Consider the following 15,108-nt stretch of genomic DNA (forward strand, 5'->3'; position numbering starts at 1 on the left):
ACCTTGAACAATAGGTGGTGGGTAAACGAGAAGACCCCGTCAGAATTTGGTTATATTTAATTTATGTTTTTGTTTAAGGGCGCATTACCACTACAGTATACACCAGCCTTAGTTTCGATAATGTTACGCACTGATTATGCGGGATACCAAGTGCTATGATTCAGGTATGATACAGTGTTTGGTTAATTGCTGATATTTGACCACGTACCACGAACATGCAGTTTGGGTGAATGTTGTGAAGAAAACATCGTTAACTTAAATGCTTTTCTTTGTTAATGGATGCATTCCCTAGTAGCATGCATTTAGCCGTGTTGAGTTAAGAGCCTTGTATTTGCTTGTGGCTGTGCATGCCAGTTTCAATGGGGGTGGAATAGCAACACCTCATCAATATTTGTCAGTTTCACCGAAGTAAAGTTTGCATTATTTCATTGTTTTCTCCCTTATTAAAGTGACATCAAGTATGACTGAAATATTAGTCTAAGCGCCGTTAATCATAGTCCCTCACCTCCATGTATTGTCCAAACTACTGGAATAACGTTACTGTGCATTATTAGATGTTATGCCATTTGTAATGCAAAAAGTGGCATGGTTTGTCGTATTTTCCTGTTATTCCCTGTTGACTGCTGACAGGATAATAGCAAAATCTGTATGATTTGACACAAGGCTTCGTGACAATGAACGGCTGCACATGAGGTGTCTCAGACCTGTCAAGTTGGGTCCGACAATGAGATGCGATATCTCCACATACCATAACACTCTCGCCACCAAACTGTCGACGTTGAACACTGCAAGTGTCAACATATCGTTTACATCGCCGCCTGTACACCCTTGCTCTGCCATCTGAGCTGTCCAGTTGAAATCGCGACTCGACAGTAAACAAAACATCATTCCAGTCTTGTCCCCTGTACCGTAGACGCTGTCTGCACCAGGCAAGACGTGCCTGTCGGTTACGTTGGAGCAAAAGTATTGCGTGGCCCATGTCGTTCCCCCTCAGTCGGTTCTGTACAGTCCTGGAACTGATTGGATTTAAGCCAGGAATGGTCCGGGCAGTCAAACTGGCAATCTGGAAACTATTCTTTAGATGGGTCAGCCGAATGTGGTTGTCTTGCTGACGTGACGTCACGCGTGGCAAATCTCTCATGTTCCCATTTTGTTGAACTAGAGATGAGATCGTGTTTCGATGGACACCAGAATGTCTCCAGCATACCTACGGCGCATAGACGCTGATTTTCCGTAAGCCGTGGCATGCTGTACACGCAGTTTAGGTTGAAATTAACGTGTTTTCTAGTTTAACAGATATTTCAAACTTTCACATCTTAACTACATAAAATGTAGATATAAATGTAAAAAACAAACAGTTATTTTTCTATTTCCGACAGTATTTAAATATGAATGAGGCTTAAGACAAGGGGGATATCCCCAAACTTCCCTGACTCCTTAAATGTAAGGTGAGTTAAAGCATGTAATCGCCTGTATTAACAATCTGACTAACATTAAACAAGATATGTATGACATTTCAAAACATATTTACATTATTCACTCAACGCTACACATGTATATATACACGAAAGATATCAACTGACAGTTAGAGGTGTAGAACAAATATGACCTTCTCCCCTTGCCCTACATTGCTACAGTTCCCTGTCTCTTTCAGTGAATATATATCATGGCCGACGACAAGAAGACCTCACTGCGGAATATTGACAGTGTTCTACAACTACTGGGAACATTGGGTCGCTATCAGCTGTTTCAAGCTACCCTGCTAGGTATTGGAAACCTTTCAATTTGTTTCCACCTCCTCAACTTCGTCTTTATAGGTATGTTTATATCATGAATTTGAGAATGGGTACACTGAGCTTTAAGCTGTCGTCATGATCACTTGTAGTGCATCTTTACAAATGTGGACAAAGCGATAGTAGCCGTACGAGTGTCATAAGTGCATGTTAAAGTATGGTCACACTGAAACTAATGTATCCAGTACAACCCATGCAAGTATAGATTTCTGACATCGCAGGTGTCTGAAAATAACGTGAACCACTTTACCCATTTTTATGTATTTTACATGATGTTTAAATAATTTAACATAACATAACATATTTTCTCTTCAAAGTCTATGGAACGTAAAGAAGTATTGGTTTATGTGTTACGCAAACAACAAGTGACACATATTTAAACCATTAAATGTTATCGTATTACGTTCAGATTTTAAATAATGTGAGTGTACATTGAGGTATGTAGGAATACTTTGGAGAAAATGCACTATTTCTTACCACGATGATGGGATTACCAGGTTCTGATATTTAACTTTGAAAAGGATGTGCACTTGCCCAATGTGTCATTATGTCTTCTCTCATTTGTATTTTGTCTTGAGCTATGTCGTGCATGTATAACCTGTACATTGCTAACCAGAGATGACTGCAGATTCTATCCCAGGCTGACTTTGAAATAACCCTTATATTATACCACGTGAGTATCGTATCCATTACGGTGTAAATACACATGTGACACTTTGTTGACTTTGAACGAAATGTAATATATCATATGAATAGAAAACACGTGTGTCTTTTTGTGGGTACTTTTTTCAACAGCTCAGCCCGTGAAACAACAATGTGCTGTGGCGCCGCTTTATGGCCACGACACCAACACCGACTACGGCAAATGTGACGTGTTAGCACGGAACACCACCACCAATGACACGTCAACACGTGCATGCAGTAACTGGACATATGATGTGCCGAAAGATCATTCCATTGTGTCGGAAGCAAGTGATATTATGTTTCTTAAAATATGTTATGATATCAGTTTCGTTTATACATGACCGTAGCTATTTACGACCTCTGTATAAACGAAACATGGCCCATTCTAGTTCCGTGAAAGAAATTAAGTAGTTGAATAGGATAGGAATTGAAAGTGAAAAAATAATAATTCTACATGTCGTTTGGTAATAAGTCTTCATTCCTACAGGGGTTGTGTAAACGGTTCTGAGTGTAACTACTAACAGTGGATAGTACACCCATAACAGTTTGCATGCTCACCGACTGCATCATGCCCATATACATATATGCATATACCACAAAGCAGTACATTGCTGCTGGCATCAAGTTGTACGAATCCAATTAGATCATGACCTTGCGTTTATATATCACAATCAAACAATACCAGGTCCAAGACATACCTGACATTCAAGTGAAACTTTGTGACCAATTTTGCTTGGTTTGAATGTGCCAATACGAGATAAATTCTGAATGATATGGATAGAGACAGTGATGGGACATTACAGGAGCAGACTCGGTCCCCGAAATGATGCCTATATCTTGCTTTACTCTCCTATCACCAAATTGCACACATATGTTTTCTATGAGGAAGCAGACAGTCCACCTGAGTTATCCTCAGATGACAGCTTTCAATTTCTTGATTCTTTTTTATTTCATTTCTTGGCCATAAATGTCACAACATCGTGTCCTGTTAGATGTCTCATGAAAACAACAGATATGTCAGTTATGAAATCTCGCAAATAAAAACAAGATACTTTTCACATTAACTAACTGCAACAAATAAGGTATTATGAACAAAACATTGTTCGCTTATAAACTTAAACTACTCGTGTGAGAGTAGAATATTAAATTATTTTGTTTCAGTGGGATCTTGTCTGTGGGAATGTCTACCTCGGTCGCCTCCCGCAGTCACTCTTCATCGTAGGACAAGGAGTTGGCGCAGCCACGGTTTCGGTGATGTCGGACAAATTCGGGAGGAAGCCTTTCCTTGTCATGTCACACGTGTTGACGGCCGGTGCAGGTCTTGCTTTAGCGTTCGCTCCTAATATTGCAGCTTTTTCTGGTCTGAGGTTGGTGAATGGAATGTTCCAACAGGTAATATTCATATATTCACTTACTCTCCACAAAGAAAGTGCTGATGGTATTATCACTGGTATTATAAACGGGTTTAGATTAACACACAGGAACATCCGCATTACATGTCTATATCCTCAGGTGTCGACCAGTACACTGCAAGTTCTCTTACAATAATTTGTCAAGTGTACTTTACCTTCAGTCACTCCAAGCCTGTGTTTATCAGGTTCATGGAGAGTTCAACGGGAATGTGGTCGGTGGTCATTAATACAAGCTAAGTCAACTTGTTCAAGTAGAGAGAAAGGCAGCAAACCATATCATAATTACCTTAAATTCCGTATCCACATTTACTGCTGTAGGGGGGCCACTAAGGGATCGGGTTGTCTGTCTGTCTGGTTGGCTGGCTTGGCTGATTCCTATCATGGTATCCATTTGACGGTCACATTTTACATATGTGTTCCCAAGTGAAATATGTTTTCAAAAGACAAAATAAAATTACTTCCAAAGTCTATACCTTTGCCTTTTCTTCCCTGTTGTTTGCTTAATGTCAGAAGAAATACTGCCGACTAGACTTACATTAAACTCACTCACTTAAAGTCCAAAGAGTATCAGCTTGATTGCTTATCTGGTAAATAAGATTCAAATATCAAGAGGGTAACAATAACGATATTGCGCTGAATCATATCCAAAAATGTTTGCTTGACTGAAACGGCGTATAAAATATGAAAACACTACTGACAAAGCAAGCTGATAGCAGTCTGACTGACTGAGTTTGGTTTTACGCCGCTTTTAGCAATATTCCAGCTACATCACGGCGGGGGGACACCAGAAATGGGCTTCACACATTGTACCCATATGGGGATTCGAACCCGGGTCTTCGGCGTGACGAGCCTACGCTTATAAGCACTAGGCTACCCCACCGCCCCTGATAGCAGTCACCGCATTAGCTGGGGACATGTGGATATCCGGGCTAGAATTGGGTTTCAGCAACCCATGCTTATCTTAAGAGGCGACTGACGGGATCGGGTGGTCAGGTTGACGCATGGCATTGTATCCCAATTTGGTAAATCGATGCTCAAACTGGAATATTGGAATATTGCTGAGTGCGTCGTTAAGCAACAAACACACAAAGGAAAAGCATTTACTGTGTATGGGAGTATGTGAGGTAGATAATAACTGCTCAAGGTAGTATCCATGTAGAGTGAATTCGAAGCCTATAGCACTTTTCTGTACAAACTGAATAACCTGTAGGGATTATTTCTTAAATGAAGTTCGTATAAAGAAAGGTTGTAGGCTCGCTGTTTCTACAAATCTCATTTTCTTTGTTGATCCAGGGCATTGTTGTGACAACATTCACAATGATTATGGAGGAGTTCCCGATGAACCGGCGGGTAGAAGTATCGACAGTGTTAGCTTTGGTGTGGAGTTTCTGCACAATACTCCTCACAGGGACCGCCTACTTGTTTCGTGATATGGACTGGAGAACTCTGCAGCTCTGTTTCGTGTCGGTGTCCATCAGTGTCCTTCTTCAAATCTTGTGAGTTCAGGTTGAGTCATATCCGGGGAATTATCAGTCTATTTAATTCGGCGACATAACACTCACAAAGGCAAACAATGCTGCGTCCCTAATTATATCTGCTGACGGTGGAAAGGTGTATTTGTTTTGTGGAGCACAGGGATTAACTATCCATGTGATGTATGTTATCGTTCATTTGAGGCCTTTTCGTTGTCCATTGGATACCTAAAACTAGGCCATTTAGTAACGACACATAAACAAAAAACCCAAACCAACCTGGTATAGATATCTCCTTGCGGATTAGAACAGTGAAAACCAAACAAGTTTATTGGGAGGACTAAATAAAGCTATATGAACAAGATACATGTATAGTGCTAAGAATGGTTTTCATTCATATATTGTTGTCCTTTGGATGTACAAGCTGAATCGCCTGTGAATGCGTGTGCTGCTCATTAACATTCTAAGTATTTCTTACAATCGTCTATCAATAAAGAAATATTTGTTTGGGTTTATTCTGAGGCTAAATTCGGACAATAACCAAGTTCCAAGGGAAAGGTGTGAATTCTTCTGGGTTTCATGTAGGTGGAAGAGGTACCATAAGTTCAAACCGTCCCTGGAGTGTTAAACTTACCTTTGTTACTGGAGAAGTCTTATCAAACCGTCCCTGGAGTGTTAAACTGGATTTGATTGATACCTGTCTTGTTACTGAGATGATACAATGGGTTGGCAGAAAAGTCGAGGAATTCCGTCACCGATCATGAAACCTGATTACTGTGTCATAGAAATTTTAATCATTGCCAGATAAGTTCTGTGTCTGTTTCCTAATACACTGAAATTCTGGTGAAAAACATTTGTATCAGTGCCCAAAGTACAGTCCGAAATTTAACGTGTGGGGTGGCATATCTGTGTTAGGGGCAACGCCCCTCTGTGTATTTGAAGGGAATATGAACAGTGAGCGGTACACAGATATTCTCGAGGGACATTTACTTCCATCTGCTCACCTGTTCTATGGAAAGTTTTGGATTTTCCAGCAGGACAACGACCCAAACCATCGTTCAAAGCATTCACAGGCCTGGTTTCGGACCCAAATTATGACATTATTAGATTGGTCAAGCTATAGCCCTGACCTAAATCCAATAGAAAATGTTTGGGGACTTCTGAAGGAAAGTGTCATTAAGAAAAATCTGCCAAATATTGCTGAAATGAACGAAGAGGTGGTCTGATATTGGGACAGCATGGACCACAACTTTCTAACTACTTTGATCAGTAGTATGCCCCGCCGCATTTAAGCCATTGCTGCCCATGGTGGGTGAAATACTGCCAACGTGCCTCAAATTTAAATTCTGCTTAATTCCTCTTGATTTTTAAAAATTATTTAACCGATCTACGGCATCGTCCATAAAGACAGCATGCACCAGACTGATTGATGTACTCAACGAATGAACCAATAATGGTTGGTTGGTTCGTTGTTTAACGCCGCATATAACAATACAACAGCAAGTTGTATTTGAGTGAAATAATTTATTTTGCCAAGGTAACATATTGGGCTGCTTAAAAACCAACGGGAATTCAACAAGAATTGGCAGTTTTTGAAAATATAACAAGTTAACAAGATAGGTACACTCTTAGAGAATCATAATACTGAAATGCTCGTTATAACAAGGGATAAATCACCTAAGCCGATAAAATAACACGCACCTAGAAAGCAGTCATGGCCCTTATAAGCTAGCTTGTGAGACCATGTTTCCTAAAAATTGTAACTGTGTTCTTGCGAGGTAGACTTACTCATTCCCAGCAAGTTCACGGCAGGATAAAACATACTGAACTTGCAAACATTGACCAAGCTGTGTGAAAACAAACTTTATGAACGCAGGATACACATGAAACAAAATGCTATGAAGAAACAAATACTTTCAAATCCTCTGAAATTTCAATCATAAAACATATGTGTCATCTATTTAAGGAGGAAACATGACTTAATAGTTTCCCAACCACTGTATATAAACCACTATATGAGTAACGAACATTTTAGGCAACGTCATGTCTTCAGAAACTCTGGCTTGTCTTCAGATAGATATTGAAACCTGAAAACAGTCATATAAAGATTTAATAAGCATGTTTGGGAGCTATTTCGCATGTAAAATTATGTATGCCACTTTCAATGATATAGCTTTCTGGGAGAGTCCCTGCGATGGCTGATTACAAACAAGAAGGCCAAGAAGGCCTTGTCGACATTCAACAGAGCAGCCAAGATCAACAACATCGACGTGTCAAATGTAGCATTACCCGGTATTGGAACTGAACAAGCACCTGTTGAATTGACCCGTACGGGCAGCAAATATGTGGAACTACCATCAGAGAAGTCGACAGAAGTCGTGAAATACAACTGCCTTGATTTGGTGCGGACCAAGTTTATGCTGAAGATAAGTGGTGTTGTATGGTTCTCCTGGTGAGTATATCAAATATATTTCGTGTTGCACTCACCGTTCCCATTCAGAGAGTGCTGCACTCATTTGTGCTATTCGAAACGTGTGTCTACATATAAAACATTAACGCCATTGCGTACATGGTCCCAATTATCTGCTGAGATTTCACATTATATAAAAGGCACTGAAAATCAGAAAAGAATATAACAATACAATACTTTTGTATCACATTCTCATTGCATCAGTGTATCCGTGTGCGAGTTAGTCATTTTCATCCAGTGCTTATATAAATTTTAATATCCAGTTGACCCCAGGCATGAAACAAAATGCTGCTTGTTGTAACGGTAAGGGGAGACTAATTTGGATCGAGTGGTCTGGCTGAGTGATGTTGTTTCTTTAAATACGCCATGACATCAAAATAGGATCTGATCGTGATATGTAAGATATTTGATATATGCACAGGACACATATATGTGTGTTTGTATTTGTTGTTTACCGGCACACACAACGATAGCACTGGTATATGAAGACAAATATTCGAATCTGGATAAGACATTCCAGTGATTGATATTGTGATCAACGAGCCACACTGTCAGCAATCCGATCCACTTTACCTCCTGAAGTATATTTTCCCAGGGACTAATTCTAAGCTTTTCTAATCCTGAAATCCAAACTGGGTGTATGGTATGTAAGATATGTGGTAGTTGGTGTTTACGTATAATATTTTACTATCTTATTTCGTTTTAAAACATAAAAAAGCACACCACATGAATCATAACTTTTACACACCATCATACCGGTTTTAAGTTCAACGGTCTAACGCATTAAATGGGCTACTAAACCGTCCAAATTATGACAGATGAAAGGTGAAAATGTTGCAGGTTGGTTGACAGCTTGACGTACTTCAGCCTCTATCTGACATCTTCATCCCTGCATGATGACTTCTACTTAAACTTCTTCCTCAACTCTCTGGCTGAAGTACCAGCAGGGCCACTCTACTGGTATGTCGGAAGAAGGTACATATCTTGTTTGGAGTCACTCTTCTGACTATCATTATCATGACAATCCATTACACGTCTTCTTGAAAGACTGGAAGCATAATGTCTCGCGATTTGTTGTGCCTTTTAGCAGTTTCATTGGTCGCCGGTTCGATTCCAGTTTCATCACGCTTATGTTTTCTCAGCTTTATTACCGTGATAATGTTCATACTAATGTGGCCAAAACCTGCAATCCAGACACACGTCCTCTATCAATCCGGCTCTCCTGTTAAACTGACCCAGAAACTTCTTTGAAACAGTTGACTGGTATATTGAACTGATGTCTTTCTGCACCTTGTTGATTACAACATTGTCTGTGTTATCATTTTCATATTGCAAATAATCACTCTGAGTGGAAATAGCATTGCTTTAGAAATATTGCTCACTCTATGCAGATGGGGAAGAAGAATCTTCTTCATGAGTTTCCATACTCTCGCTGGGATATGTCTTCTCATCGCTACAGTAGTTAAAGACTTGGCTGGTGAGAGTGATTGATAGCTCGACATGTATGCAGAAAGAGCAACAATTTGTCCTCAAGAATATATTATAATAACTATGTTATAAATTATCAAATACTGACCTCAACATTATATTTTGTCTCAACTTACTTGCATGTACGTATCCGAGTTGCACCAGACTCATTTGCCCAAACCCCTCTCCTCCATGCAAAACGACCTCTGGAAACACAAACCCTTGATCAACACTTCACATGTTTCAGTCGGCCCAGTCGCACTGACATCAGCTACTATCTTGGCCTTTATTGGAAAAGTCGGCAACGCCGCATGTTTTAACGGGATGTTTTCGTACGCACCGGAGATCTACCCAACGAATCTCAGGTTGTTGTTTTAAACAAATAAAAAGCTAGCATACATGGTTTTAGACATAATAATGCATTTGACCTTATGAAAGTTGTGAGACTGTTTGTGCACAACAGCATGATATGGGGTTCTATTGTGGTTTATTTCATAAAAGTAATATAGGCCATAGGCCCAGGTTACACTTTGAGAAAATATGTTATAATGAAGACTGTCTCAGTGACATAGCTTGATATATATATGCTGATACATGTTTTAAGATGCTTGCATTTGATGATTGCAGAAGCGTATTAAAGTTTTGGATTGTTGGATATTCATAAAAGTGTAAAGGGATATACAGTCGCCGCAATGCTTGATATTTATTACAAATAAGTAAGAAGTGATATTCATCTTCTATACATGGCAATTTACAGATATTACATAATCTGTCATTTCTAGCCTCACTAATATACCTGCCAGTTTCTATTTGTAGTTTATGAGACCCCGATATGGTAAAAGTGTTGTGATATTGTGAATAATTCGTAGAGCTTTCTATCGGCAGATCTGTTGGCATGGGATCGGGATCGACAGCTGCCAGGGTTGGAGGAATGATCGCACCTTTTGTATCTCTGCTTGTAAGAACTAATGAAAAACTTCTTTAAGTGGCATTTTAGAATTTTGACTGATGAAGAGGAACAAGTTTTATGGAAATATATTGACTTCAAGAACAAAGAAGTTGTCAATCAATATAACTTGTTCCTCTTCAATGAAAAACTGTTATACAATTATGTTACATTTTCCCACATTTCAATTAATCTTGATCAATAATCAATGTCTGTATATTCCAAAGAATGTAACGTTTTCATACCCGCAGTATATACAACTGCAACGCAATATACATAAAATGCATATGAATGGATTGATTCCTACTGTCATGATTGTGGTATAATTCAGTATGTTTTATTTCAGGCAGAACAAATACCCTGGGCCCCTGGGACAATTTTCGGGATAGCGTGTCTGGTAACAGCTGCACTCAATTATCAGCTCCCAGAACCAGAGGGACGAGAACTTCCCCAGACAATAGAGGACGTCAAGGCATGGGATAAAACTCCTGCAAGAGGTTAACACTACCCCGGAAAATCAATGCGTTTTCAAATATTTTATCTCTAACGAGAATAGTGTAAACATCGTCAAAGGATCACCAGCATGAACAATATTCAGACATACACAGTGTTATTCAATTACTAGTTTCCGATGAAATGTGATAAATGACATCGGTAGTCAAAAGGAAATGTATACCTAAACCGACATGTACCCACAAGTATATCAGTTATGGTTACAACGTTATAGTCTGTTCCTCAAAGCAGCCTTCAACTAAAAAATGGGGACATTTCTGAGGGAAAAGGAACGAATTCAATATGACATTTTATGTTTGCTTCAACAAGTGTATTAAGCGTAAAGTTTGTTCCGCTTAACGCAAATATGATTTTCTCCTCTTATATTAATATTCACTGTAGATGATGATTATGTCGATGTTATGTGTATTTTCGCATTTCCAAGGCTTTTTTTCCATCTATCTGCCTCTCTGTATGTCTCTGTCTGTCTGAATATTTTCTTATTTTTTTCTCCAACGTTTTTTGTTGTGAAGAATTAAGAAATATACTTTTATGTCAATTTTCACATGCCAGCATTAATATACACACACGATGTTTTTATCGAACATCGAAAGGGAGGTTATAACAATCAGTATATTGCACACATTATTTCACAAAAAAACGATATCATCATTCTCTGCATGCATTAAAGTTTCAATACAAGTCTAATTAGTCTATATGTACTACACAAATATTTTTTTAAGAAATTGCGATTCTTTCATATTACGTATACTATACTGAGCAGCAAAAAAACGTCAATACGAATTCAAAATTAGATAGGCACTGTAATCAAGTCATTACAGAAATGGACATAATAAGCGGATCAAAAACATTTTTTGTGTACAATATCTTGACACATCAATGAATAACACATTTCAAGACATTACGTGAACGTTTGCAGTCCATTCAAATAACGGCAATAACTGCAGCACAGCGTCTATGCATAGAGTGCACCAATCGATTGATGAAGGCCATTGGCACCTTGAACCACACCTTGAAAGGCCTGGCGCAATAAATCGGCTGTGTTCGGCCTTGGTATGACATTATTCAGTCTCCTCTAAATTTCATCCCAAAGATGTTCCATTGGGTTTACATCAGGACTATGGGCTGGACACGGCATAATGATGACACCGTTCTGCTGTAGGAAATCCCGTGAAGCTCTGGCAGTATGGGCCCGGGCGTTATCATGCTGGGAAATGTTGTTCCGGTGACGTGCGAAATGTGGTATGACGTGGGGTCTGAGAGCTTGGTCGATGTAGCGCACCGCTGTGATGCCGCCTCCTCTCCCTGGACCAAGGTTCTGGAACACCACAGGACCCACTCTCTGGTTCAGGGCCCGTGAAGATCCGGGGTAGAATAGGTCTTCAGCAACCCATGCTTGCCGTACAAGGCGACTATGCTTGTCGTAAGAGGCGACTAACGGGATCGGGTGGTCAGGCTCGCTGACTTGGTTGACACATGTCATCGGTTCCCAATTGCGCAGATCAATGCTCATGCTGTTGATCACTGGATTGTCTGGTCCATACTCGATTATTTACAGACCGCCGCCATATAGTTGGAATATTGCTGAGTGCGGCGTAAGACTAAACTCACTCACTTACTCACTCACTCTCTGGTTCAGGTCTATTCCACCCCATACCATGATGCTTGCACCTCCCCATGAGTCTCCTGCCATAACACATCGGTCTGAGTAACGCTGGCCACGTCGTCGCCATATTCTTGTTCTGCCATCTGCAGTCACTACAAAAATGACTTGGTTTCCTGAAATCTGGAAACCATCCGTATACTGGGTAAATGGGGAATCCAGTTGGTTTCCATTCACTGAAACTGAGTAACTGAGTTTCCAACTAGATTCCATTTTGGATTCTTTGATTTTTGCATTTCAGTAAATGGAAACCAACAAGAAACTAAGGCTATAGGTTTCTTGGTGGTTTCCATTCCTGGAATTTGCAATTGAAGGATTCATGAAATGGAAACCAACATAAAACCAGAAAATGTAGTAACTTAAAATTTGCAAGTATCGTCGCCATATTCCTGCACTGCCACCTGCTGTTGATCATTAGTACCGACTCTCATCTGTGACCAGAACAGGTCTCCATTGCCTGTATCGCCAGTTTTGATGTAGTGAGGCACACTGTAGACGTTCACGGCGATGACGAGGGGTGAGGATAGGTCCACGGTAAGGTCTACGGCAATGGAGGTTCCCGCTGTTAAGACGTCGGCATACTGTATCAGTACTGATTGGTCTTCCGTGTGTTCCCACTGTCTGGCGTGCTGTGTCGGATGCCTGCATGAAGGGATTCTGTACATGCTGTCGCACAACATGGCGGTCTTGTCGTCTTGTGGTCACCCTTGGTCTGCCAGTACGGGGGCGATTATTTGTGGTGTTGGTGGCCCGGAAACGTTGCTTCAGCCTGTAGATGGTCCGAAGGTTGACCTGGAAGTGATTGGCAACGGCTTGTGCAGTGGTGCCAGCTTCAAGTCTTCCTAGCGCCTGCTTCCGCTGAGTTGTCGTGAGTCGGGGCATCCTGCTGACGTTGTAATGTGAATGTTTCAACCAGGATTGGGGGTGCATTTTATAGGGCTGGTCCTTAAGAACAGCACGTGCAGCATGACTTGCATGAAAAACATGGAGAACACCGTACCATCTCCGTGATCAGGTTGCGTTTTTCAGACCATTTCCTGAATTCCATTCTGAGTTTGGGAAGGAATGTCTTTGCTCAGGTACAGTTGGAGATGTCGTCAAAAATATTACAATCAAAACATTAAATGAGTTTACAGTTATCCGTTTCTGCAAAAATGAAATTACAAACTGACGTTTCTTTTGCTGCTTAATATATGTACTAGGTAATCTGTTGTGCCTTATTAACTACTGTAAGAGTAAGTGAGTTTAATTTAACGTCACCTCGGCAATATTTCAGCCATATACTGACGAGAAATGTTTTACATAAACAATAAATTAAAGTTGCTAAATGATAAGTCATCAAGGACTGTAAAATAACTAGAGTATCACAGATGGAGTCTAAAACTAGCATGAACATGTAAAACTATTTGATTTACGAAGACAATACAATATAAAAACGGGCTAAAGATCGCCAACAACTGAAGGTAGATCACTATACTAGGAACCATGGGGACTTACATTACTTTTGCTACCTGCATGGACCCTAGCTGGACTTACACCATCCCTTCAGCTTTGGCGATTGTAGGAAAATTAAGCCACAAATTAAAATGGCAAGAATACTACGTTTAAAAACACAGGACGTGAAAATTTTACTTTGAAAGTTTTTGGGACTTACGTACCTAACTACTGTAAGAAAAGAGAATCGAATGGCCCTCATCATTTTAGTGTTTTTGACACACAAGTCCATGCTAGAGCAATCCGCACCCGACAGTTGCTAGCACGTGGATCACCTTGGACCAGGGTATGTTGCATCACACTTCTTTCAGCTTAAACTCGGAATGAAATGGTATTGTTTGTTTTCGTTTTGTTTGGTTGTTGTTTAACGCCGAGCTCAACAATATTCAAGCTACATGAGAGCGGTCTGTAAACATTTATTCCAGTGACTGACATTCTGTGATCTGTTCTACGCAGTTTCGAAACGATGGCATGCATTAACCAACTAAGCGAGAATGACCAAACGATCCTAAAAGGTCGGGTCTAGCAACAAGCATGGGTTGCTGAATTTCTAACCTGGATTATCACGAAAGGGCATTCGACTTGATTGTATTGTGAATCGCCATTACGACCGATAGCCTTTTTACGTAATAATTTCGTAATGCACTATTTGTGTTTTCAAAGTGATCAATCATGTTGAAGATTTTCAGGAGCAAAATTCACCAAATTACAAGTCAATATTCAAACGTGAAACATAACGATGTGTTATGTGCTAATGCTGGTCACAGTAACCGATGTGGTCTAATAAAGGACACCACCTTTTTACTTCCAAAGACAGAAGATGCACAGAATCAGGTACATTTTTTTAAATTTTTATTTTATTTTATTTATTTGTTTATTATTATTTTTATTTTATTTTATTTTATTTTATTTTATTTTTTTTTTGGGGGAGGAGGCTGCCCCACAAAAATAAGAACATTTAAATGGAGCGCTAACATTTGCCTTATTCAATCTACCCTTTTGTCTGGGTACCAAACTGGTGTGCGTGCGTGCGTGCGTGCGTGCATGCGTGCCTTTGTGTGCCAAACATCCATTTTGCCGCACATACGGCAAGACAGTAAGACTATGAGGCGTAGGGAACTGTAATCAATAGATACATCAGGAATACATGACGTGTCCTGAGTAAGATTCATTTCTAAACATGACGCATCAGCG

General features: G+C 40.0%; 1 protein-coding gene across 1 annotated transcript; it reads left to right on the plus strand.

Moving 5' to 3' along the window:
• The first annotated feature begins 1,660 nt into the window (after window positions 1-1,660).
• On the plus strand, window positions 1,661-11,297 carry LOC124265579 (solute carrier family 22 member 6-B-like). The gene is made up of 10 exons (XM_046700366.1): window positions 1,661-1,817; window positions 2,589-2,761; window positions 3,639-3,869; window positions 5,183-5,385; window positions 7,535-7,813; window positions 8,672-8,806; window positions 9,223-9,308; window positions 9,546-9,663; window positions 10,184-10,256; window positions 10,591-11,297. Exons 1-10 carry the CDS (start codon window positions 1,667-1,669, stop codon window positions 10,744-10,746), a joined length of 1,605 nt encoding a protein of 534 aa, XP_046556322.1. The 5' UTR covers window positions 1,661-1,666; the 3' UTR covers window positions 10,747-11,297.
• Window positions 11,298-15,108: the final 3,811 nt, after the last annotated feature.

Source organism: Haliotis rubra, unplaced genomic scaffold, assembly GCF_003918875.1.
Source record: "Haliotis rubra isolate DU_JTF1 unplaced genomic scaffold, ASM391887v1 Scf985, whole genome shotgun sequence".
NCBI classification, from domain to species: Eukaryota; Metazoa; Mollusca; class Gastropoda; order Lepetellida; family Haliotidae; genus Haliotis; species Haliotis rubra.